The 24,308-nt window shown below is 41.3% G+C and overlaps 2 protein-coding genes and 1 long non-coding RNA gene across 3 annotated transcripts in view; all 3 read left to right on the top strand.

Annotated features, from left to right (window-relative positions):
- LOC141776700 (ETS-related transcription factor Elf-1-like) overlaps positions 1-24,308 on the top strand; it is a 39,365-nt gene that overhangs the window by 9,289 nt on the left and 5,768 nt on the right. Inside the window, exons 8-10 of the mRNA XM_074650456.1 lie at positions 11,978-12,004; positions 13,209-13,305; positions 15,263-15,370. Coding sequence (XP_074506557.1) covers positions 11,978-12,004; positions 13,209-13,305; positions 15,263-15,370 — 232 coding nt within the window. The remainder of the gene's footprint in view (positions 1-11,977; positions 12,005-13,208; positions 13,306-15,262; positions 15,371-24,308) is intronic.
- Positions 1,978-10,591, top strand: LOC141776701 (protein SGT1 homolog). The gene is made up of 6 exons (XM_074650457.1): positions 1,978-2,144; positions 2,229-2,277; positions 4,034-4,124; positions 5,389-5,458; positions 5,835-5,905; positions 10,439-10,591. The coding sequence occupies exons 1-6, from the start codon at positions 2,005-2,007 to the stop codon at positions 10,507-10,509; spliced, it is 492 nt and encodes a 163-aa protein (XP_074506558.1). The 5' UTR covers positions 1,978-2,004; the 3' UTR covers positions 10,510-10,591.
- On the top strand, positions 5,905-7,230 carry LOC141776702 (uncharacterized). The gene is made up of 2 exons (XR_012595793.1): positions 5,905-6,305; positions 7,030-7,230. It is a non-coding gene; the product is annotated as an uncharacterized LOC141776702 (long non-coding RNA).

The raw sequence follows: 24,308 nt of genomic DNA, 5'->3' as shown, positions 1-24,308 counted from the left end.
AAAAGCGTAGCCACGCGCGAGCGCGCATGAGACACCGACCCGGATTGATTTATATGTGTAAGAAGTTACAAAACAGTCCCTTTAAGGAATGGCAGCAGGTGTATTTTCATGTCATTGCCAATAAGTTGGTTGTCATTAGAAAAGGGTCGTGTCTAGAAGGTAACCCGCAAATTGAAAACATGCAAAAACTCTTGCGATATTCGATGCCCATCGACCTATTTGGTCGATGGGCCATTAAGGTAAGATCAATGGCTAACCTTAAAGGTCCCATACTGTGCTCAATCTCAGTTTCTTACTTGTATTTTATGTTTCTACTAGAACATGTTTACATGCTGCAATGTTAAAAAAAAACTTTATTTTTCTCATATAGTCTGCCTGAATATACCTGTATTCACCATCTGTCAGAAACGCTCCGTTTTAGCGAATTTCAACGGAACGGCAATGGAATTGCATTGCTAGGAAACAGCTTGGGTCCATGTTTACTTCCTGTCAGCTGATGTCATTCAAATACACTGCAACAGGAAATAAACTTGTGAAATTGTCTAAATATTGTAGATTTGTGACATCACAAATGGACAGAGATCCTGACTGCTTGTTTCAAACGCACAGTTTCTGAATACGAGCTGTGTGTATTAATCTGTGGATTCAGCGTTTTGATACTTTCACAGTATTTATATATCACTTAAACCTGCTTTATAATATAAAAGACATGAAAATCTCACTTTTTACAATATGGGACCTTTAAAGGTTCCATATTATGCTCATTTTCAGGTTCATACTTTTATTTTGTGTTTCTACTAGAACATGTTTACATGCTGTAATGTTAAAAAAAAACTTTATTGTCCTCATACTGTCAGCCTGAATATGCCCGTATTTACCCTCTGTCTGAAACGCTCCGTTTTAGCGCATTTTGACGGAATTGCAACAGAATTGCGTTGCTAGGCAACAGCTTGGGTCCATGTGTCAGATACACTGCAACCAGGAATAAACTGGGACACATTTAGAATGTTTACGTTTAAAATTGTGTCAAGGGTCTAAATATTGTATATTCGTGACATCACAAATGGACCGAAATCCTGACAGCTTGTTTCAAATGCAGAGTTTCTGAATACGGGCTGTGTGTATTTCCAGGTGGACTGAGTGTTTAGATACTTTCACAGTAATTATATAGGAGCCTTAAAGGGACTATTTGTAACTTTTTAAGCGTATAAATGTAGCGGGTCGCCACACATGCGCGTTCGCATATGCGCGCTCGCGTGTGGCTGGAGCCTCCACACTGCAGAAGAGTTAGTTTAGCTCTGAGAATATCTAGTGAATGCACAGGGGACGTTTGTGCAGAAATAAATGCTGCAGCTCCTCCAGACCAACAGAGCTTTCCCGTGTCTTGTGAAGTGACAGAGCTCTTCAGAGAGTTATGTTACCCTCTCGTTACCGACCGGGTGCCGGTGTCTCCTCTGCTCTCTCCGGCTGCGGGCGGAGAGAGCAGGGAGACATGCTGCAGAGCCCCGCTGCATCAGCCTGCACTTAGGCAGGAAAAGCCAACACTAGGACCAGATCTAAATCATGTTCATGGAGAGACCTTCGTCTGGTCAGCTAACATTACTGCCAAGCAGCTGAAATATAGAGTGATATTGTGCTTTTAGCTTACGTGTGTCGCCTCACTGTTTTGAGCGACGCTCGTTCAGGTATATTTAGAGCGAGCAAGCGCGAGCCCGACGCTGACTTTCGTTGATTTCACGGCCACAGGTGTCGCTGTTAAGAAGCATTTCTGAAAGTTACAAATAGTCCCTTTAAGCCTGCTTTATAATAAAAAATAAAACATGAAAATCTCACTTTTTTATAATATGGGAGCTTTCACTTATACATTTGAGGTCAATGCTTAACCCCTTACCCATCTCTCTCCCCCAGTTGGCTGGTTCCCTTCTTCTTCTACACCACCATTAGAAGGTGTTGTCATGACTCCTCCAGGCCGGTAGGTGGAGCTGTAGCGCAGTGAGCAGTCGGATGTTGACAGTTGCCCGGCCTCCTCCTCCTCCTCCTCCTCCTCCAGACGCTGCTGCTGTCACGTTTCCAGAAGTCTCCACATTTCACCAGAACTTTCCTGCCACCTTAGAAACAGTAGCAAAGCCCATGGCAACCGAACGGCAAGTACACTATACTAATCCTCTTGTATTCACTGTTCATTAACGTCTCTCTGCAGCTGGTTAACTGAAGCTCTCTCTCTTCAGCAGCTTCTCCGAAAGCTTCATAGACGAGGATCCACAGAAAGCTCTGCAGGTAAACACTAGCTCTAGTTAGCTAACTACAGACAAATACAACATATCAGCCGGCTCTTTCTCATCACATTAACTTCCTCTGACTATCATTAACTACATGTTTTATAAAGAACATTGAGTGTTTCTGATGTTATCACTGATTCTGACACTAACTAGCCACGTTAGCTAACGTTTCCTGTTAGCATCACTTTACAAGAAGAGCAGTTAGCTATAACTTTATGTAACAATACCACTTATACATTAGCAGGACATTTATTTTATTATGCTTATTTATTCAGACTTATTATACCACTATTACTAATGCGACATTTCTTAGTCACAAGGCAACGTTAGCTAACAGTGATGAGCTTCTTTTTTAGCTGTGTCAGGCTATCAGCATGATGAGCATTAAGCACACACTGTAGTCTTCAATAGATTCAACCAGAAGTCAGTAAATCTGTTTACTAGTTGTATTGACTTCATAACCTTTATTTAACACATTGAGATTAAAACCTCTTTTACAAGTGAGACCTAGCCAAGACAGGGTCACATAGCAGCATCCAACACATACAATTTGCACCTTTTCTTACACTTTATATTGTCCTCTTTTGGTTTATGTGTAGTAATTTATTGTTTTGATACCACTGGTTACGGGTTTTAGTTTTCTCATTATTTGGTCTTTATGTTTTGTTCTTTTATTGTTGTTTTTATTTTGTCTGTATTTCATTGTATCTGTGCAAGCACTTTGAAACTATGTTTAGAAAGGTGCTATACAAATAAAGATTATTATTATTATTATTATAAAAAGACAACATTGAATCACGACAGCAACAATAGGTACGACAAAATACATTACATCATTAAACAGTACATTAACAGTGCTGCATGTTGGTCATGTGTTTGTTATTTAATTGAAACAACTGCAGCTTGCAGTGACCACTTCCTTAACTTCATTATAAGGACTTGTTAACATTTAAACACTTTTCCGTCCAGTTATTCCTCAGTTCATTATGGGAATAATGGAGACTGCTCTATTATATTTCATTAAAGGTCCCATATTATAAAAAAAAGTGAGATTTTCATGTTTTTTTAAAAATATAAAGCAGGTTTAAGTCCTATATAAATACTGTGAAAGTATCTAAACACTCAATCCACAGGGAAACACACACAGCCCGTTTTCAGAAACTCTGCATTTGAAACAAGCTGTTAGGATTTCTGCCCATTTGTGATGTCACAAATATACAATATTTAGACCCTTGACACAGATTTAAACGTAAACATTCTTAATCTGTCCCAGTTTATTTCAGGTTGCAGTGTATGTGAATGTCATCAGCGACAGGAAGTACACATGGACCCAAGCTGTTGCCTAGCAACGCAATTCTGTTGCAATTTCATCGCAATTCCGTCAAAATGCGCTAAAACAGAGCGTTTAAGACAGGGTAAATACAGGCATATTCAGGTCGACAGTATGAGAAAAAACAAAGTTTTTTTTTAACATTACAGCATGTAAACATGTTCTAGTAGAAACACAAAATACAAGTATGAACCTGAAAATGAGCACGATATGGGACCTTTAATGCTCAGCACTTTCACTATTATTTGCCAAAGAGATCCTAGAATAATGGATTTACTATTAAACATGGTCAGTGGTGACAATTTAGCAGACAGAGGAAACAAACATGTCAGCTTTTTTTTGTGTTACTTTTCCATCTTTATCACAACTGAATCAAACCAGTACTGTAAGTTGTCCATTTTAACTCTGTCCTCTTTTCTTGTAGGAGCTTAATGAGGCCTTGCAAGCAGACTCTGACAATGCTGAGTGGTTGTGCCAGCGTGCCTATGCCCACATACTTCTCAAAAACTACAGCTGTAAGTCTGCAGACCACATGCATTCACAGACATGTTAGCTATAACTAGGGCTGACCCGAATGCTTGGAAGCTTCGACCGTTGCCATGGTATTCGACCTCCAAATCACTATTTGAATGCTTTGTTGTTGTTTTTTATACAAGTTTGTGATAATAAAGTATGTATAAATCCCCAAATAGCCCATGAAATTAGGAATAATCCCACAACATTATTCATATTCAACATTATTATATTATTATTAGTTATTGCGAAGCTTCGAATACCTTCAAATATTTCTCACCGAAGCTTCGAAGCCCAAAAAATGGTATTTGGGAAAGCCGTAGTTATAACACAGTCCTTTTTAGGGATGCACAGATTGTGAAATTCTGAGCCGATAGCGATGTTTAAAATAACAATTTTGCCGATACTGATGCCAGTACTGATGTCGATATCGATGTCTTTATGTATTTGTTTTTGTTGTGATTTATTCCATTTTGGTCCAGGAAACAAAGTTAACTTATAAAGTATAACTTCATTATAAAAGAAAATAACTGAGCTGTTATAAACTTATACATTCAGCATTTCATTACACTGTCTTTGAATGAGCACAAATTCAGTCATACGCATTTATGAAAAAAACTTTAATATAGCCTTCTTTCACATGAAAAAGATTCTTTTTTCAAAAATTTGAATAACCAATACAACATTCAGCCTTCGTGAAATTGATGCCACACAACAGATAAAAACATCGGCCACTGCCATCGGCGAATGTCATCTTATTTACCGCTAGGCCAAAGGCAGTTAACAAGAAGAATTTCGGCCGATAAATCGGTGCATCGGCAAGATGCATGATTGCAGTTGTTTGCAGGAAATATAAATGTCTTCAAATTCTATGGAAACTATGATGTTGTCTTTATGACAACTGCCCACAATATATGAGTGTAGTTTGTCCTTCAAACACTGGAGTAGCCGTTGTGATCCAGACTGCAGAAAAGAACATTTCCTCTGAGATCCTTGAATTAATAATCTGGTACCCCTCAGCAATCACTAGAGGAAATCGGGGTGGCATGAATATTAATTTTCTAAGTGATACAGGCTGGATGAATGTTTCCCAAAGCCCACGATGACATCCTCAAATATCTTGTTTTGTCCACAACTCAAAGATACAGTATTCAGTTTACTGTCATAGAGGAGTAAAGAAACCATAAAATATTCATATTTATGATGTTGGAATCAGAGAATTTTGACTTTATGTCTGATAAACATAGTGTCATTTTCCCTCCCCAGGTGCTGTTGATGATGCCAAAAAAGCACAGCAGCTAACACCCAGCCTTCCCCTTGCTTTCATGCGAACAGGGTATGTACTATAATATAAATACGATAAATAAAATGAGAGAAAATCACACTTACAGGTGTTTGGTGTATGTGCTGAGCTGAAGCTACTGTTGATGGACCAAATGACTCTGTGTTGTTTTGCAAAATCTGTTATATAAAGTGGATTGGGAAACATCACAATCACATCATAGTTAAACATATTATTCTTGTTGCGTTAAAGTAACAGTTCAACTTTTCTCTCCAGCCAGCCATAAAGTTTATGTACAAGAATTGTTTTAGTTATTTAACTTCTTTAACAAGATACATTATAAAACAGTTTGTGTAAGAAGAGACACTTTAATTTTTCCCTGACCTTCTGATCTGAGTATATGTGACATGTTTTTGTCTCCCAACTGCAGATTAGCAGAATACCACCTGAACCAGTACAAGTCAGCACATGCAGCTTTCACTCAGGGACACCAACTGGATGGTGAGTGCAGCCTATTTTTGCCTTGAGTACAAACTTCCCATCATCATCATCATCCTCCCACTCTCTACCAACCACTGAGAGCAGCAGTAGCAGCTGCTGTCTGTTTCACTCTCCTCATTGAATACAAAGTGATAAACCTGTGTCCTTTAACTTTAGGGATAAAATACATTGCAGTATGAATTCTTAACATTCAGATTTTATTATTTCTTACACTATGGCCTGGAAAATACTCCTTTCTGATTGGCTGGCAGGTATCTTAAAAGTGTATTACAGGAGTGAGGTCAAGGGACCCTTTTGAAAATGGCAATGACAGTTTTTCTTCACCAAAATTTAGCGTAGATTTGGAGCGTTATTTAATCTCCTTCGAGCAGGTAGGTACCAATGGATTCATTAGATGCCAGTATGATGCCAGTATCTTCACTCTAGCTTTAAAACTGAGCCAACTACAACCTCCGAAAGATCGATTGCGTTAATGCGTTAAAGAAATTAGTGGTGTTAAAACAAATTTGTGTTAACGCGTTAAGTATATTTTAATGCAAATACTTTTGTACTTTTACTTAAGTAAAATTTTGAATGCAGGACTTTTACTTGTAACAAAGTATTTCTACACACTGGTGTGTGTACATTAATACTTTTATTTAAGTAAAAGATCTGAGTACTTCTTCCACCACCGGTGGTATCTGGCCATGATCTAAGCGTGGTACTCTTCGGGTTACTCTTCGACTCCACCTCGTCCATTATATTTGTATATCAGGAGACTTTGTTGTGTATTATTATTTACATGTTTGATGCTGTAGTTGATGCTAGCAGTCGTCTTCTTCACTGCCTTTGTTGGTGCATTTTTGCATATCTTGGTGTGTTACCACCATCTGTAGATCAGTGGAATAGTGCATGTGTGTGATGCATATATGTGATAGACGAAATGGGAAAAAATGTCTCCATAGCGCTACTAGAGCTTTTAAAAGTTTAAATAGAGAGGCGATGTATATTTATAGAGCCTAAACAATACATATTTATTATGACCACACATCTGTATGGAATCAGTTAAGCAGGTAAAGCAAGAGGGTTTTTATTCTTCCTGTGCATTTAACTCCATACTGTATGACCACATGTTGTCGAGCCAGATTAACCTGAATGTTGACTATAGCCTACTACTGTGATATTTAAATTAGCCATGACAGAGTTTACAAACATTGAGCTTCAGTTGGTCCTCTATACTGTATTAGGGCTGAAACTAACACTTTTCATTATCAGTTAATGAGCCGATTATTTTCTTAAGTAAGTGATTAATGGTTTGATCCAGAAATGGTAAAAAAACAGAAAAAGACTACAAGGAAAGAAGCTAATAGCAAATATCTTCTAGGATAGTTTCAGTTATTAAAATGTTTTTTTTCCTAGCTGGAGGTATTGCATCACATCCCTGAGCAGGGCTGAATAGGTTGATAGCTTTCTTTGTTTTCAGTTAAAGGTCACCTATTATGCAAAATGCACTTTTCCATGTCTTTTAAACATCAATATCTGTCCCCAGTGTGTCTACAGGCCACCATAGTATCATAAAAGACCATCCTCTCTCTTTTTCTCCTCCTCCGTTTGTCCGGAAATGGGTGCAGAAAAAAAAATCGCTTTTTTTCCTTCTCTTCTGACGTCATTAGAGAAATGCAAGCCATGTAAGGGTTTCCTGGTCGAACCAGAGAGAACCTTCAGTAGCTGACCCCGCCCCACAGCGCGTCACTGTCTCTCCTCCTCAACCTAACTTGAGCAAAGTCTGCAAGAACCAGCAGAACAGGCTTCATGTACTCCCATCATCTAAATATAACATGTTCTTTCACAAAGGCTTTATGTAATTACACTGTTTAAACAGATGATATTTATATATTATATATATTTGATGTCATGCATGTAGCAGAGTACAGGTAGTAAATAGTGACTTGTAAGCAACACAACACATTTCTGTTTCACAGTCAAACTTTATTTGAGTTGACAGATGACAATATTAATTATTCACAGCATTTGTAATCATCTCACCTGTTGGTTATGTTAACATGGTACAGGAGAAAGTCTTCAGCTCTGGTAAACTATGGTAAGCTAAGCTCCGGTGGTCTGTAGTCATGGTAACACAGAGACAGCTACTACTGTAAATAATATACCATTACTCTGATCTTCCATACATTTATCTTTTAGCAGAAATAATGAACTGACTACTGTTTCACATCTTCTATTTTCCACCCTGATGGTCGCTGTGTTTACACACCGTGTCATAGCGGTAGCATGTAGCTAACCGTTAGCATGTAGCTACATGCTAACGGTTAGCTCTGTATCTCCCATCTGCTTTCAGCTATCTGCTCTCCTCTGGGATGATTCTGTCGGTCATTTCTCACAGATGGATCTGTAAAGACAGACGTAAAACAGAGTGTATGTTTACGGTTTACAGAGTTGATGCATGAGGTAAACACTGAGTTAACTAACAGAGCTATAAATAGTATTATTTACCTGAGAGAAACCGTCAGGAAAACCTGGAATCTGGACCGCAGATGTTCATCATGTGTCGCCGATTTCTGATCAGATTCCTCCGGTAACGTGCGCTGGGTGAAGTTTCTGGTTTATAAACTTTAAAGTGGTTTATAAGCTCTATTCTAGCTGCTATCTCTCCACTCGTCTCTCTCTCCAGAGCTGCTCCGGGAGGGAGGGGGAGGGTGACGCTGTTGTTGTTGAGGAAGTTTGATTGACAGAAAACGCTGACCAATCAGAGCAGAGTGGGAGGAGACAGGCTGTGAATCAGTGGTTTTCAGACAGAGGCTGAATTAGGCTCTGAGGCAGGCAGACTCAGGCTGCAGTATGAGAAGAATAAAGGGTTTTTTGAACATTGCAGCATGTAAACATGTTCTAGTGCAACATTAAAATACATCTATGAACCTGGAAATGAGCATAATATGTGACCTTTAAGTAATATCAGGCCACATGATGATGCTATAAAAGAGCTGTTGTGCATTTTGGGCTTTAAGTCCAGAAATAGCCAGGATCGGGTTTGGCTCAAGGGATCCCTCCAAGATGTCTGATAAGGATGAAAAGATTTGAAACCAGTAACTACCGGTGTTGGTGCACGTCCAGATCACGCAGGCTAGTGAAGCCAGTGTCTGTCCACATTGTTCACAACTGTAGCCATTGTCAACCTGGACACTATTACCACCATTTTCAATATACATATCCGTTGTGAGCAGAACTTCATTAGTGTCTTTTACTGCAGCTACAGTGTCTCCAACTCTGTTCATTAAACTGATGGTCCCCCAAAACCACCCGAAACATGAACAACAACACATGGATTTTCTCTCCATTATATTTGCATACACTTAATTTTCTATTTATCAATGACCTAGAAATTTGCAGTATTTTTGTAACACTTACAGCAGCTTTCACCGTCATCAAGACTCCATTTGAATGGATACATTTTTATAGACGTAACAGAACAAGCTGTTATGTTTAAAAAAGACATGCTTTGTGTCTTTTTTTTTGGAGCGTTGACGCTATGCAGTAGGGCTCTATTCATAGACTGAATACAAGAAGTGGACGTAGTCACCGTGACGTTACCCATTGGTTGTGGACTGCTATTTTGAAGCCTTGAGTTTGACGTTTTGGTCGTCGCCATCTTGGTCTTTTGCAACCAGAAGTGACACGAGAGGGTGGGAAGAGAGTGGGAGAGGTAGGTGCCCAAAATGGGTCAAATAACTTCATGAACTGAAAACACTCTGTGAAAGGGTTAAAACACGAACAACTCCCAGACCGGACAACATCGTGGTAGCGACCTGTCAATCACAAGGAAGCCACGCCCTGAAGCATACCCTTCTTTATGGTCTATTTTACTCTGAATGGGACCATAATTTACTAAATGAACATCATGCTGTATTGAAGAAGACTTGAAACTAGTGATTGAGACCATAAACTCATGTTTACAATGTTTACTGAGGTAATAAATCAAGTGAGAAGTAGGGTCATTTTCTCATAGACTTCTATACAATCACTTCTTTTTGCAACCAGAGGAGTCGCCCCCTGCTGGCTGTTAGAAAGAATGCAAGTTTAATGCACTTCAGTATTGACGTCACTTTTCAGACCTGGAGGTTGCCCACTGTCTCTATTGACAACTGGATAAGTGGTCAAAAGTAAATCAATGGAATGGTGGAAAAAAATCAAAGTCTAAAATTCATCAGCGCTGTCAGAAGAGCTGTGAATCTATTTTTAAACAAGTTTTGAGTTGAACAAATTTTGCTTGTAAAATATGCATCTCTTTTGGGGCTGCTGATAAAACCACCGGTAATGTAATAAACACGTCTTCTGTAGTTTCTGCTTTGGAAACAAATCTATTAAATTTATGACTTTAGCCTTCATCAGCACTTAGTCAAACCACTTTAGACTTCATTAACACCTCACTGATGCCCTCGTGTGTTTACACTAGATTCTCTAATTGAGCCTCTTTTTTTTGTATCAACATATAATACTTAACAGAGCAATAAAATGTCTTCTTTTTTGTGTTTTCCACAGTTTCTGACAAATCATTTGAGACCTGGATCAAGCGGTGTGAGGAGATGATGGGGGGTAAGCAGCTGAACTGAAACTTGTTTAATGTCTGTATTTTTATTAAGGTTAAGTTGGTATTTAGAGCTGATGTCGGTCTTTAATTTTAGGTTTATTAGCATAATAAACAATCTTTATTTAATTGATTTGATTAATTTAAAATGTTCAAAGGTATTAAATATTGGTACACAATATTGCCTATGGCGGTTTTGGATTAAAAAATTGTTTCAGACTTCCAAATCCATTACCGGTTGCGCTCTCACTTCTATTTACTCCCTGCTATCAAACACGGAGCTAAATGGCACAGTCAGGGAGCTGATCAGCCCATCTGATCAAACAAATGAGCTCGCACACATCCATGAATCCACAGCGCGAGTGTTTAGGCGGAGCCGCTCGGCCCAATAAAAGATGCATGCCATGTCTGGGGCCGTGTGTTTCTGTTTGCCGGTGATGCCTGGGCCCTCTGGATCATCTCGAGTAAACAAGAGCATGAGTTTTGACAAACACGCTTCACACCCGCATGCACACGTACTCCCAGGAGCGGTGTGATTCATCAGAGTTAACGTTACTGATGTTTGAAAGCCCCCGATGAGACCCAACTCCTTCGTAGGCTTGCTCACAGACGGCATGCGCAAACACACACCGGCAAGTGCACACCGGGGTGTACATCACCCCCCCCCATTCCTAAAACTTGAAAGTACCCTACTTGCGCTTGCTCACGCTCACACCAACAGTGTTTCTTCCGGTGACAGTGTGTTTACCACCAACCAACACACACACAACACCTGGTTATTCCATCACATGTGGCATCCTGCTTGTTTAAATATACACAAACTCCGACACTCAGTCTTTTTCACCAAACACCCTCCTCCTCCTCCTCCTCCTCCTCCTCACCATTTCAAACGCGACCTCATTAAGACAACATTAACACGCCTCCCGTCATCTCTCTCTCTCTCTGTAATGAAGTCATTGAATAATGTATGATAGCATGCTGGTAAACGGTGATCAGGCCTGCTTGGGCTCACAGGGCTTTTTAATGGGCGTGGATGGACCAGTAAACAAACTGGTGGAGGATGAGAGAGTGTCTGTGTGGGCATATCCGTCTGCTATCTGTGGACAAATGTGTGTTAGGTTAAAAGTAGTGTTCTTGTAGCTTTGCCATCATAGTTCAAAGGCTAGAGTTTGATTCAGGTAGCTTCAGGGGGTGTGTGTGTTAAATGTTTCCACCTGCCACTCACTCACCCAAATTCTTCTTCTCTCTTTCCAGAGCAGACGCAGATCGTCGGTGACAACAGAGTGAGTTTCTCCGCACGGCCACCAGGGGGCAGTGTTGCTCTCAGCATCAGCAGAGAGCATCAGGCTTGTGTATGCTCCTGTTCAAAGAAGGGAGCCCTACTGAGCTTCTTTTGTTGTCATGTTTTCTCTAATTTTTGCCCTTTTTTTTGTTTCATCCCTCTGCCTCATCATCACATCCTCCTCTCTAATTGTCATTCCGTCTCCGACCCAGCCGACACCAGCCGTTCCACCTGTGAAGTAAGTGCATAAATGCAAATACGCCTTATCTAGGCATCTGTTTATTTTATTTATGAGACCAGCGTAATGATTAACCAAGACTTGCGTCAAAGCAAAAACAAATGTACTGTACATAGACGAGACATGTTAATGATGAGCTGCTTTTTGTTATTTGAAGTTCTTGGTGTCGTGAAGTTTATATATTCGCAGCAGCAGCAGTGGTGGAAACAGAAACGGTCTTCAGACTTCTATCACGTATCTTTATTGATTTTACACATAATATATAATTTTTCCACTGAACCTGATTAATAATAAATTAAGGTTGATCGTCACCATGTCTCTTCAGTCTTCCCCACGTCCAACACAGTGGCCGGATATCCAGACATCTATACATATTTGATTGAATCACATTAGGCTCAGTGTTGTGTGTAAATAACCAACCTGTTAATAGACAACTGTTTCATCTATAGGCTGAGATTTAGTTGGAGACGACAGTCTGATGCTGCTAAAACGTTAATGTATGACCGTATTACTGCAGCAGCCTCACAGTCAAGCTAACGCTACCTAGCCATGCTAGTCACAGTCACCAGCATCATTTAGCAATTTACCACACTGACGGTGAATATTAACGTATCGTATGTGCCTCAAATCTCAGTGTGAAAGCCTCGGTTAACCTACTACACAACAGCTTTTCATCATTCTCTCTTCTGTGACAGCGAGTTTCTTTCCCCCAAATGGCAGCGCAGCCTCGGCGATGACGCGATGCCGGTCTGGTCTTTAGTTTGGAGCCATAAAACCTCTCTATTATATCTTTTTTAGAACACAGCAGGGGAAACAAATCAGAGATCAGCGTTTTTGGATTTATCGTTGGTGCAACCAACTACACAGCAACTCTACGGCACAGTGTTATTACTATGACCTTTAAAGTAGAAGTTTGGAGACATGTTTCAACTTCTCTTTACGCTGTTACCGTCTATGAGGGACACACCCGAAAAGGGGCGTGGTCATTGCGAGCCTACTCTGGATGACGTATTGCCGGTCTGATGTATAGATCACGTTTGTGCTTGATAATAAGCCTTTTCCCATTCATGCGCTGTAATATCAGTCTGAAGATCCTCTCTCCACGCCTTTCTTTTATAATTTGAGGATTCTGTAGATCATTAATTTTCTGTATCATCGTGTCTTCAGACTTGTTAATCAGTTTTCTGTGTGTGTTTTCTTGCAGACATGACTGGTACCAAACAGAATCTCAAGTCATTGTCACAGTCATGGCAAAGAATGTACCCAAGGATGGTGTGTGTGTCAACTTCATGGACAGAGAGGTATAAACACACTTAAATGCAGTGTTGAAGTGAAGAGAGCCTGTGTTTTCTTTGTGTGTGTGTGTGTGTGGAACAGAGATGGGTTTGCTCTTGGGTGTTTCCTCAGGGGGGCCCATTAGATGGGTCCCATACACACACACACACTCCCCACGGACCCAACTATGCCTCCAGTGGTGCCTTGTTAACATTGCCCCCAAAGTACAGATCTAAGAACAATTTACCCTCCCCAGCTTCTCCAACCTCCTAATTGTCTGTAGATAGACGGCATAACTGATCTCGGATCAGCTGCGAAAACCCCCCCGGGGACGACCCTCTTTCTTTCTCTTTTTCCCTTTTTCCTTTGCTTCTTTCCGTCTCTCAGAGGGGTAACTGCAGGGCACCCCAGGGAACGGCTTTGTCTTTCCTAATAGAATAACAAACTGAGTTTACCCCATTTCAAAAGAAATAGTTCACTCGCTCCGAATCCCGCAGTCACTTGTTAAGCTCCCTCTGTCTGCGGTGCGAAGTACAGATAAGTTCATATATTTTTTACTAGGTCAGTATATACAAAAGAAATTAAAGATGAAAGGCTGTGGTTCCACTTCTTTTCCCTGGTGACTGAGCGCGCGGCAGCTGTATACCTACAGACAGCGCAGGAATTCAACTGGAAATGAATATTAAGGCTTTGATAGTTTTGTGGAATTGCCCAAAAGCTACTTTAGCTAACTTTCGAAGCTTTTATCCCCGATGAACTACTTCTTACACACATTTAGTCCCAAATCAGAAAGTCCACTTTTAGTGAACTGGTAGGTGTTGAATTGCAAATGATTATAAGTTGAAGTACTGTACCTCCGCAAAAAAAACAGATGAGATGATAACAGTCGAGTTATTCCTCAAGTGGGCAGGTTTTAGCTTTTTTTTATGTGAAGGCAGCGTTTGACAAGTGTGTAAGGAGGAGTGTGGGGATTTGGGCCACGGCCGAGTCCACGTCCCTCCAAACCAACAAGACACCCACCCAGTCCCAGTGAGTGACAGGCTGTTAGGAGCTGTCGGACCCCCTCCCCCCTCTCATCACTGGTCACTCTGTGGCTGAAAGGGACAGGGCGAGGATACTCCTGGCCGACAAACCAGCCACATCAGATGATTATCCTCACGGACAAGCTGACACCTTCACCCCCCCTCACTCCTTCTCTATCTCTTCGTTGTGTGTTTTCTAAAGACTGCACTTAAGAAAAATTAAAATATTGATGCTACAATTTCAACGCAGGGATCGTTAAATTGAATTGAGAAAAAAAAATGGCCTGTCTGAAAGGGTGATTTTACTTCATAGTCACGGCACTACTTTGAATAAGACTCGATAGAGCGGTGCAGGAATGAGTCCTAAAACCTGGAAATGAGTTCATATTTTAGCACTTCCGGTTCCTTCGTCTGGAAGTCAATGGGTTTTTTGAACGGGTTTTTAGTTAAATGCCTGAAATAAGATCTGTACTTAACAAACTTAAGAGATTTTAACGTTTTGTTCTACGACATAAAATATGTCAGTAAATGTCCCACTCTTGATTTTGAAGGTTTTACTGTGCGTGTCTTAAAAAAGGCGGTTGCTAACAAGGAGGGATGTGCATTTCAAGCAAAATACAAGGGCTGTCAAAGTTAACACAATAATAATGCGTTAACGCAAATTCGCCACTATTGATTCATTTGTGGAGATTAGCCAGAGATGAGCTGAACAAAACTTGTAAGTATCATAAACGTTTGTTTGGCCACAGAGCTTATTTTCTGCAATAATCCAAAACCCAATGGAAAAATCCCATTGACTTTTTGTCGAGGGAACCCAGGGCGATGCTAACTTCCTGTTTCACCTACAAAAATACGTCATCCTGGAGCACTCCGTTACATATTTGTATGTTTTCATGGTTGCTAACTTACTAGCAGCCAATGAGGGGTAATGCCTAATATCTGGTGTCTGTGGTCTCTGCAGCTGTCTGCCACGATACAGCTGGCATCAGGGGAGAACTACAACCTCAACCTCCACCTCATGCACCCCATCATCTCTCAGCAGAGCAACTTCAAGATCCTCACCACCAAGGTATCACCGTCACTTTTACTTAAGCTAGTCCAGTTAGTGTGTTGTTGTTGAAGCTTTCTAAATCAACAGGGAGTCCACTTTCTAGGAAGGAAATGTTGATTTTGACTTCAGCAGCTTTGCATATTTTATGTTTTTGACAGATTTAACAGACATTTAGCTGTGACCGATAACCTGCTCATGAAGCAGAAACAAACTGTGTTTAATGGTCCATTGTGCACTAAAAGGCACATCAAAGCAGAAACATCTCGTAGTGTACTGTTGAGCTGTCAAATGTTTAAAAAGTTAGCTCTGGCTGGTGGGCGGTGCTTGGTATTTCCTCAACTGATCTCAACATGGCTGCTGGGTCACAAACTTTCTCATTTTACAGCTAAACAGTACACTACAAGATGTTTCTGAAAACATTTGAGGCCAGAAATAGGCATTACAGTAACAGAATATTGATTCATATTTGATCAGCGCTGACTAGTTTCACCATTTGATCCGAGTTTGTGAGTGATTGACAGCTGCTCAGAGACGTCAAGGCTCAAGCTAAACTCTGATTGGTTGTTTTCCTCCAGTCTGTGAAATCTTGTTGATGCCATTAGGAGCACTTTTCAGATTACCCGTCTCATGCACTACTGTCAGGATATAGTGACCGTTTTATAAAAATAACATATTTGCTCCAACCTGCTTACGTCAGCTTTAATTAATAATGCACCAGGTTAGTTCCCTGAGAATCTCTTTCTTATTCAATAATGGTATTGTAGCTGAAATACCCCGAATCGAATCAATATTCAATTGAATCAGAATCAAACTGATTTTGGAAATGCGTGGCGATACCGAGTCCTAGTATGAGATGGTGGTTTTCTGATGTTTCTCTCCACACCGAGCCCAGCTGTAGTGGAATATAAAACTGTTTACCACTTTTACAGCTTTTTCCGAACTGAAAAACATAAACGAACAAGGAAGAAACAACATTTTTAGGTCATGGAAGCACTCCCAACTAAGTTTTCGAAAGATGAAAAGTTATCCGAATCAGTGAGAACACCGCATGTAGCCTCGCTGTCCCAGTAGTCACTCGGCAATAGAGAAGTAGACTACTATTAAACATGTCAGGAAACTTTTTTTTTTTTCATGTCCCTATAAGGAAAATATGATATAGTAATGTCACACACTGGAGAAATGCTGGCTGACTATGCTTCAAATCTCTGAACTGCAATCTTGCCAGAGAGCATCAAATGACACAACATTATCTCTGTTTATTCAGGCTGTTATTGTCCTAATAGCTGATCAGTCATTATTTTTGCGTCTTTGTTAAAGAAGAAAGCAAAGAAGAAAACCGTGCCGAGTTTAAGCAGCTCAGTGAAATTGTGACTGATCATTACTCCGCTCTGAGATTAACATCTTAAATCTCTTCAATGATTTAAAAGCAGTGTAAAGTAGGCTGTCACTACCTATAATGCCTTAATGCTGCTAAAGCTTACTGTAGCTGGAGTAGAAATGAGAAAATCCACTCTCGCCTGTATACAGTACGTCTCCCGTGGAGACGTCAGCGCAGCTCATCCGAACAGGAGATTCACACACACATTCACAAATCCTCACTCCTACACGTACATCTATTAGGGCCGTACTCGCTGAGAGTTCCTCAGCACTGTTAAAGGTGATTATGGGCCTAATGAGTAGGAAGGGCACTTTTTACTATAGGCTAATTAGTGTGTATTATAGAGGATGTGGGCTAATGAGTGTGCTGGCGGAGTGTGTGCTGATTCAGGGTTTAGGCCATTGTCAGGTTTTAGCCTGAGGATCAAGAGGCAGGTTTTTGTGCGAGTTGTTTTGATTGTTTTTTTAATCGTTAAGGAGGAGGAATTCGTCTTTTAGGCCATTGATCACTCCGGTCTTGCCAATACTGTACAACACACTGTAAAGCTCTGCTTTCTTCTGTGGGATCCTGTAGTCTACAGCTTCCAAGGCATCTTTAGTTGTATCCTATTATAAGTAACTCAACAAAAACTCTTTAGATTGTAATGTTTAGTTAGTAAAAGGATAATGAACCAGTTAAATACTTGTTGTCGCCTCACATAGGTGTTCCACTCATAACTAGGGATGCACCGATTTATCGACTGAACATCGGTATCGGCCAATATCCGCCTTCGTATTAATGTCACATACAGTAACTTAGATGGTGGTCAGCATGCTCCCACCGGCACGGAAGCTAAGCAATGTACTGCTGTGCGGACGCCACGTAAGTTCAGATCAGAAAGTCACACAATAACACAAACGCACTAACCGATCGATGCAGCGGCAGACCAGCAACTCCCGTATTCTGCGAGGTAAAATTACTGTTTTTGTGAATGTGGTCTGGTAGCTTTAAAGACAGCGATATATTGGCTTCAGTTACCAGTCGGAAAGAGCTGTCTGGTGGCTACGTAAAGTGGTGTAAATATTCTAAATCTAGCGTACACTTAAACTGATATTGTTTTTTTAAGGTGGCTAAAATGTGTTTTTCTGCTGCTTCCATCGACAGCTGCTTCACCTCGCCATCAGACAGCTGCTTCACCTCGCCATCAGACAGCCCCTTCCTGCTTTTTCGCTGCAGAATATTCGCGTTCTGAGTAAAAGTATTTATGATAAAAACAACAGTTCGAAAAAATATATTGACGAGCAAATTAATCGCAAGAAAAAAACGCCCCCGGTGTGTAACGGCCTTAAGGTCAGATTTACTAATAAAAGGCAAATGTGAGCTACATCTACTAATATTTAACTTTACCAAGGCAGCATCTCATTACACATTCAGTTCCTGGCCTGATCGTGGGACTGCCCTCCAGATGCAGTTCAGCTGTGGGATTTCTATACACCAAGTCAATGTCAAATGTCTCTTTATGTTTTAAGATGTTTTCATGTTGTTTTTGTGATGTTTTTTTTTTTATGTAAAGCAACAGACTGTAGCATTGTGCCCAAGACAAATGTCCCCTCGGGCACAATAAAGTTAACTGTACTCTACTACTCTAAGCCTAGAAAATAAATGATAATGTAGTGATCTTGACTCCACAAAGTTTACTTCTACCAAAGTTGAATCCCGCGTGAGAAAAGAAAAGCTTATTACTCATAAAATTATAATATAGCAATCTGTAGTAGTAGTTATGTTCGGAGACAGACGACCTTTATGGCAAATGAAAAAGAGATGCAACGAGACGCACAAAAGATACACAAGCCACCTACACGAGTGGAGCGGAGTGAAGATGATATTGATACAGCTGATGTTTCTCTAGAATACTAAGGTAAATGCAGTCAAATGTGTTATATAACTGGATTATGATGCATTATATAAATGTCATTTCAAAAGACGGAACAGTACAGCCTGTAATGGGCGGTGCACTATGGTGATTTGAAAACTATAATACGATATGATGGATATTGTTGAACAACGTAACAGTATGTCACATTCAAACCTGCAAGAACTGATTTCTTTGGCCTCTTGGCAACATTGACAGTGTAAGTCCAATTTTCAATCCCTTTTAGCTTTGATTTTGGTCTCTACCACCTCCTACTCCAGCTACAGTGAGCTGATATCTGGTTCTTTAGCTGCTAAATGCTCCACTTTGTTCACCAGCTAGTGGTGAGCTGTGTCGTTTGGTGCTCAGCAGGTAGTGTACAGGGGAGTTTTTTCAGAGCTTTTTCTCTGAAAACACCTGCCTGCTACAGCTGAAAACGACACTGAGAGTGGTGAAAGTGAACCAAAACAGTAAAGTTGCGGGCGACAGCTAAACAACGAGCCGATACTCGAATACATTCTTATTATAAAAGCATCGATTACAGCTGCTACCTAAAGGGTGGGCCCATTATTTTTGTTTTTCATATCTTTCTGTAGCTTCCCAGCGGTGTTCCTTTGACCTGGTTTCTGCATGATGACGCTGCTACATGTATAGTTTATATACATCCTTATAGTCAGTGTATTAATGTCACATACAGTAACTTAGATGGCAGTCGGCATGCTCCCAGTTTGGAGAAACAGACAGGAGTTGCGGGACGGAAGCTAGCAGTGTACTGGTCAGGGACGGCACGTTAGTTCAGATCTGAAAGTCACACAATAACACAAACAAACCAACCGATCAATGCAGTGGTAGATCAGCAACTCCCGTATTCTGTGAGGTAAAATGATTTGTGAATGTAGTCTAGTCTGGTAGCTTTAAAGACGACATAATGGCTTCAGTTCCCAGTCTGGAAGGGCTGTCTGGTGGCCACGTAAAGTTAAGTGTAAACTTGTTATCAATAGACGTTCTTTGCCGAAAACTCAGGTATTAGCACTAATACAATTCTAACAATACCCAGCCCTATATGTGTTTCTAATAGATCGATATTTGTGTCACATCCATGAACAAGTATAAACAGAAAACAAGGTGTTTACATCAAGTTTACATCCCCAAACAAAAAGCCAAGCCACAGAGCCTCTGAAAGCAATCATGATATTTATTCTAGTTTATGTTGAAGCAAGGCCGCGGGGGAACGAAAGGCCAGAGCACGATCACAGGTGCTGAAAATATACACTGCATGGTGCCACGGTAGCAAAAAATTTGATTAGTAGCGTTGCATAACCTGACATCTATATTGTGTGCATTCTATCCAGCGGCTACGCTGTGCCGAGCGGAGACTGACCTGCACAGAAACTGCCCCCTCTCCCAAAAAAAAAACCTCTCACTCACTTTCTCACTTTTCCATGGCAACAGCAGACACTGCATACCAGAGGTGCACGTGGGTTGCAGCTTAAACAAGGGCTCAGTCTTAGAGAGACCACGGCTGAAGATGGTCCTACACTCTCTCTCGTCTCTCGTCTCTCTCTACTGTCCCTGTGTTTTTTTTTCCTCATTTATGGTCTTTGTCTTTGTTTTGTGTATCTCTCCGTGGCCTCTCACAGACACACACACCTTCTGTCTGTCTTTCTCTCTGTCTTGCGCACATACAAACACACACTTCTACCTCTCTGGGATAACGAGAGAGAGTGTTCAATCCCTCCTCCTCTCCCACAAAGCCCCGACTGTTCCCTGGTCCACTGGGCTCCTCCGGCACACATGGCCCCTACACACACACACACACACACACACATAACCGAGCTCATAAGCCCTCATTGGTAATTGCAGCATTCAAATGTTCAAGACGGCATAACGGAACCTAAGTCTTGTAAAAGTCTACAGGTGAAATGTGCGCGCACACGTGCACGGCAATGTGAGAGACCCCGACAAACTGAGCAGCCTTCTCGATGCGTGTCTCATTTAAATATTTTGGAGCTGTTTCATTTTTCTGAAGCCAAGGAGCCACTGGGGGGAAAAAACATTCAAATGAACAACGGCATCAGCAAATCAAGTTTCTCCAGATTGGCATGCATCCCTAATGAGCGTTTGGGGAAAAAAAAAATGCATTGCCCTCGGAGCTGTTGATTCCCAACCAATGTCGGCCTGTCTGTCTCTGTAATGGGCTGCCCTGCGCTCTTCGCTCCACAATGTTTACGCTTCATCTCCTCGCTGTCTTTAAAGACAACTTAGCAGGGGGAGGCTAAGCCGGGCGCAAGCTCGCGAGCACGCACGCACACAAATAGAGGCTGAACAGTAATCTTTCAACACACTTGTGCCATTTACACAAAATATTTGCAGTGTGTGTGTGTGCGCGCGACTGTCGTCTGTAGCACATTATCGTCAGTGCGACCTCCTCCTGTCCTCCACCACGACAGACATTCCAACCGCAGGGGTCACCGCGACAACGGGGAGCCAATTACACACCAGTGTGTTTGATCAGAACAGACGGCTGACGCACACACACTCGGGCGCGTGCGCGCAAAACACACTCAATTTCGAATCCACTCTCGCCCCGTTCATTCACTTCCAAACTCATCTCTTTTTTGGCAAATGGCTAAAGTGGCGTCTCCGCTCTTTAATTTCCACGCCTGTCAACGTCTAAGAATGTTTATATTTATTTCATTTATGCGTCTTTCTTGCCGAGTTTGTTTGGAAATCCGCGGGGATCTGGAGAAAGAGGAGGGGAAGATGCTGGGCGAGGAGTCGTGGCAGGGAGGAAGGGGGGGTTACAAACACATGTGACAAACGACACGGGACCCCAGTGCCCTTCTGTAAATAGCGTGTGTGTGTGTGTGTCCATGTGTGTCTGTGTGTGTGTGTAGTAGTGCAGTATTGTATGGTCCAACCCCTGGGGTCCTGTGGGTGGTGGCCCCCCGTATGTGGCTCTGCTGTCACATCCCTTTACGAGCCATCTTTTCGCCTGTCACGCACACAGAAGCGCACACAGAGAGACACACACACGGCGCCGGGCCTGCCATGTCCCTTAAAAGCCAGGAAACACAGATGTGGCAGCAGATTAATGTTGTATGGCCCAGGAGCACGCAGAGAAGCACACCCACTGTGACACACACAGAGCTGAAGCTTGAGTCCTGCTGCACTTCACACTACAGAAGCACTGAAGACAATTAATGGCACCTGCAACACAGTGACGGTAATTTTAAGTGGATAACATTTAATTCACTTGGTCTACAGTCTTCGGTCCTTCTCTGTTCTAAAGCTTTGTCTGTGTGATCATTAACAAATCAATTTAAAACAGTCAGACAAGCTGAAAACTTTACCGATAGATAGCTTGACTAAGATTATTTTAGAGTTAAAGGGATAGTTTGGGTGTTTTGAAGTGGGGTCGTATGAGGTACTTATCCATAGTCAGTGTATTACCTACAGTAGATGACGGTCGACACGCCCCCAGTTTGGAGAAGCAGACAGGAGTTACCGCACGGAATCAAAGCAATGTACTGCTGTAGACACGGCCGGCAGCAAAACGTATTGTAACCACCTAAAAGAAAGGCCCACTTAAAAATATCAATATCAGTTTAAGCGTACGCTGTGTTTCGAATATTTTCGCCAGTTTCCCTTGCCGTGAGAGAGCTATACAGTCTGTGTTTCTGACGGGGAACTGAAGCCGTTATCTATGCTCTCGCCAAAGCAACCAAACTAAAAAAAACAAACTGTAATTTTACCTCGAAGAACACGGGAGTTTCTGGTCTACTGCTTCCTCGATTGCAGCAGTAGACCGGCAACCCCCGTGTTCTACAAGGTAAAATTTCTGGGTTTTTTTCAATGGAGTCTGGTGTCTTTGGCGAGAGCAAAGATGGATACAACAGCTTCAGTTTCCTGTCACAAAGGGCTCTATGACAGCAAGGTAGAGCAGTGAAAATATTCTAAATATAGCGTACACTTAAACTGATATTGATTTCTTTAGGTGAGCCTTTCTTTTAGATGGCTAAAATACGTTTTGCTCCGTCAACGGCAGTACATTGCTTTGCTTCTGTGTGGTTACTCCTGTCTGCTTCTCCAAACTGGGGGCGTGCCGACCGTCATCTACTGTAGGTAATACACTGACTATGGATAAGTACCTCACACAACCCCACTTCAAAACACCCAAACTATCCCTTTGATATCAGACTGTGTAACTGTTCATCCACAGGGTAAACAACAAATGTAAAAGCATAATGAAAAAGCCATAAGATCTAAAGAAATCCAACCTCACATAATCAGTATTACATGCGCCGCTACAAAGGCCGTATTAGTTTGAACGCCAATTATCCGCGTTTGTCAGCCATTAGAGCAGGTTGGCAAATGAGCACTTTGATACGTACTAGAGTCTTGAAAGCACCGAGAGACCCCTAACAGAGCTCAAAGGAGCACCTGTGCCCAGATTGCAGGTGCATCTGTCAAAGAAACAAAAAAAATATTTAACATGCCGAGAGGAGCTGTCTCAACAATCGATTGAAATCAGTTCATCAAACACAAACGGTCACAACTGATGAACAGGGTTTAATAAATCAACATAGAAACACACTGATGTGTCCTGGATGATTTAACAATTCTATTGAGAAGCTGAAACCAGAGACTGTTTGGCATTTTTCGTTTGGAAAAATAATATTCGATTATCAGAATAGTTGCTGATTAACTTTCTGTTGATCGACTAATTAATCGTTAATCATTGGTGCTTTATACCTCACTGCTGCAAAGCATGTTTACACCACCATAGACTGTATATAAGAAGTGGACATAGTCACCGTGACGTCCCCCATCGGTTTGTGGACAGTTTTGATGCCTCGAGTTTGGCATTTTGGCCGTCGCCATCTTGTTTTTTTGCAACCAGAAGTGACACAAATAAGACATTTTTAGGCGACCAAAATGTTACAATTCACTTTCATAAACTGAAACACACTGTCAAAGGGTTAAAGTTATAAGACGATAACGCGGACAACTCCCAGACCGGACAAAGCCGTGGTAGCGACCTGTCAATGACATGGTAGCCTCGCCCTAAAGCATACCTTGCTTTATGGTCTATTTGACTCTAAATGGGACCATAATTTACTAAATGAACATCATGCTGTATTGAAGAAGACTTGAAACTAGAGATTGAGACCATAAACTCATGTTACAATGTTTACTGAGGTAATAAATCAAATTGAGAAGTAGGCTCATTTTCTCATAGACTTCTATACAAACAGACTTCTTTTTGCAACCGGAGGAGTCGCCCCCTGCTGGCTGTTAGAAAGAATGCAGGTTTAAGGCACTTCTGCATTGGCTTCACTTCTCAGACCCGGAGGTTGCCCACTGCTCACTACAAATTGGCATGGCAAATCAGATTAGACTGGGATAAATTAATCTTTGAATTGCACCATATTTGTCAGTTAATCCCAAAGTGAGCTGATTTAAGCTGCTGAATGTCTTTATAAGCGTAAACTTTTGCTTTCTGCTTGCCGTGAGCGGTCCGTACCAAAATGCACCTACAAAATTTTAGTTAACTTCGCTCCATTTATGCAAAAAGACTTGTACCTTTTTGTTAAAGAACCAGATATTTAGTAAAACAGTAGCTCGTTTTTTTTGTATTGATGATTCAGCAAAGAGAGTTTCATGCAAATCCAAGCTTTTGAAGT

Source organism: Sebastes fasciatus, chromosome 11 (genome assembly GCF_043250625.1).
Source record: "Sebastes fasciatus isolate fSebFas1 chromosome 11, fSebFas1.pri, whole genome shotgun sequence".
Taxonomy (NCBI): domain Eukaryota; kingdom Metazoa; phylum Chordata; class Actinopteri; order Perciformes; family Sebastidae; genus Sebastes; species Sebastes fasciatus.
The sequence above is the reverse complement of the archived record's forward strand: the minus strand, read 5'-3'. Positions and strand labels throughout refer to the sequence as shown.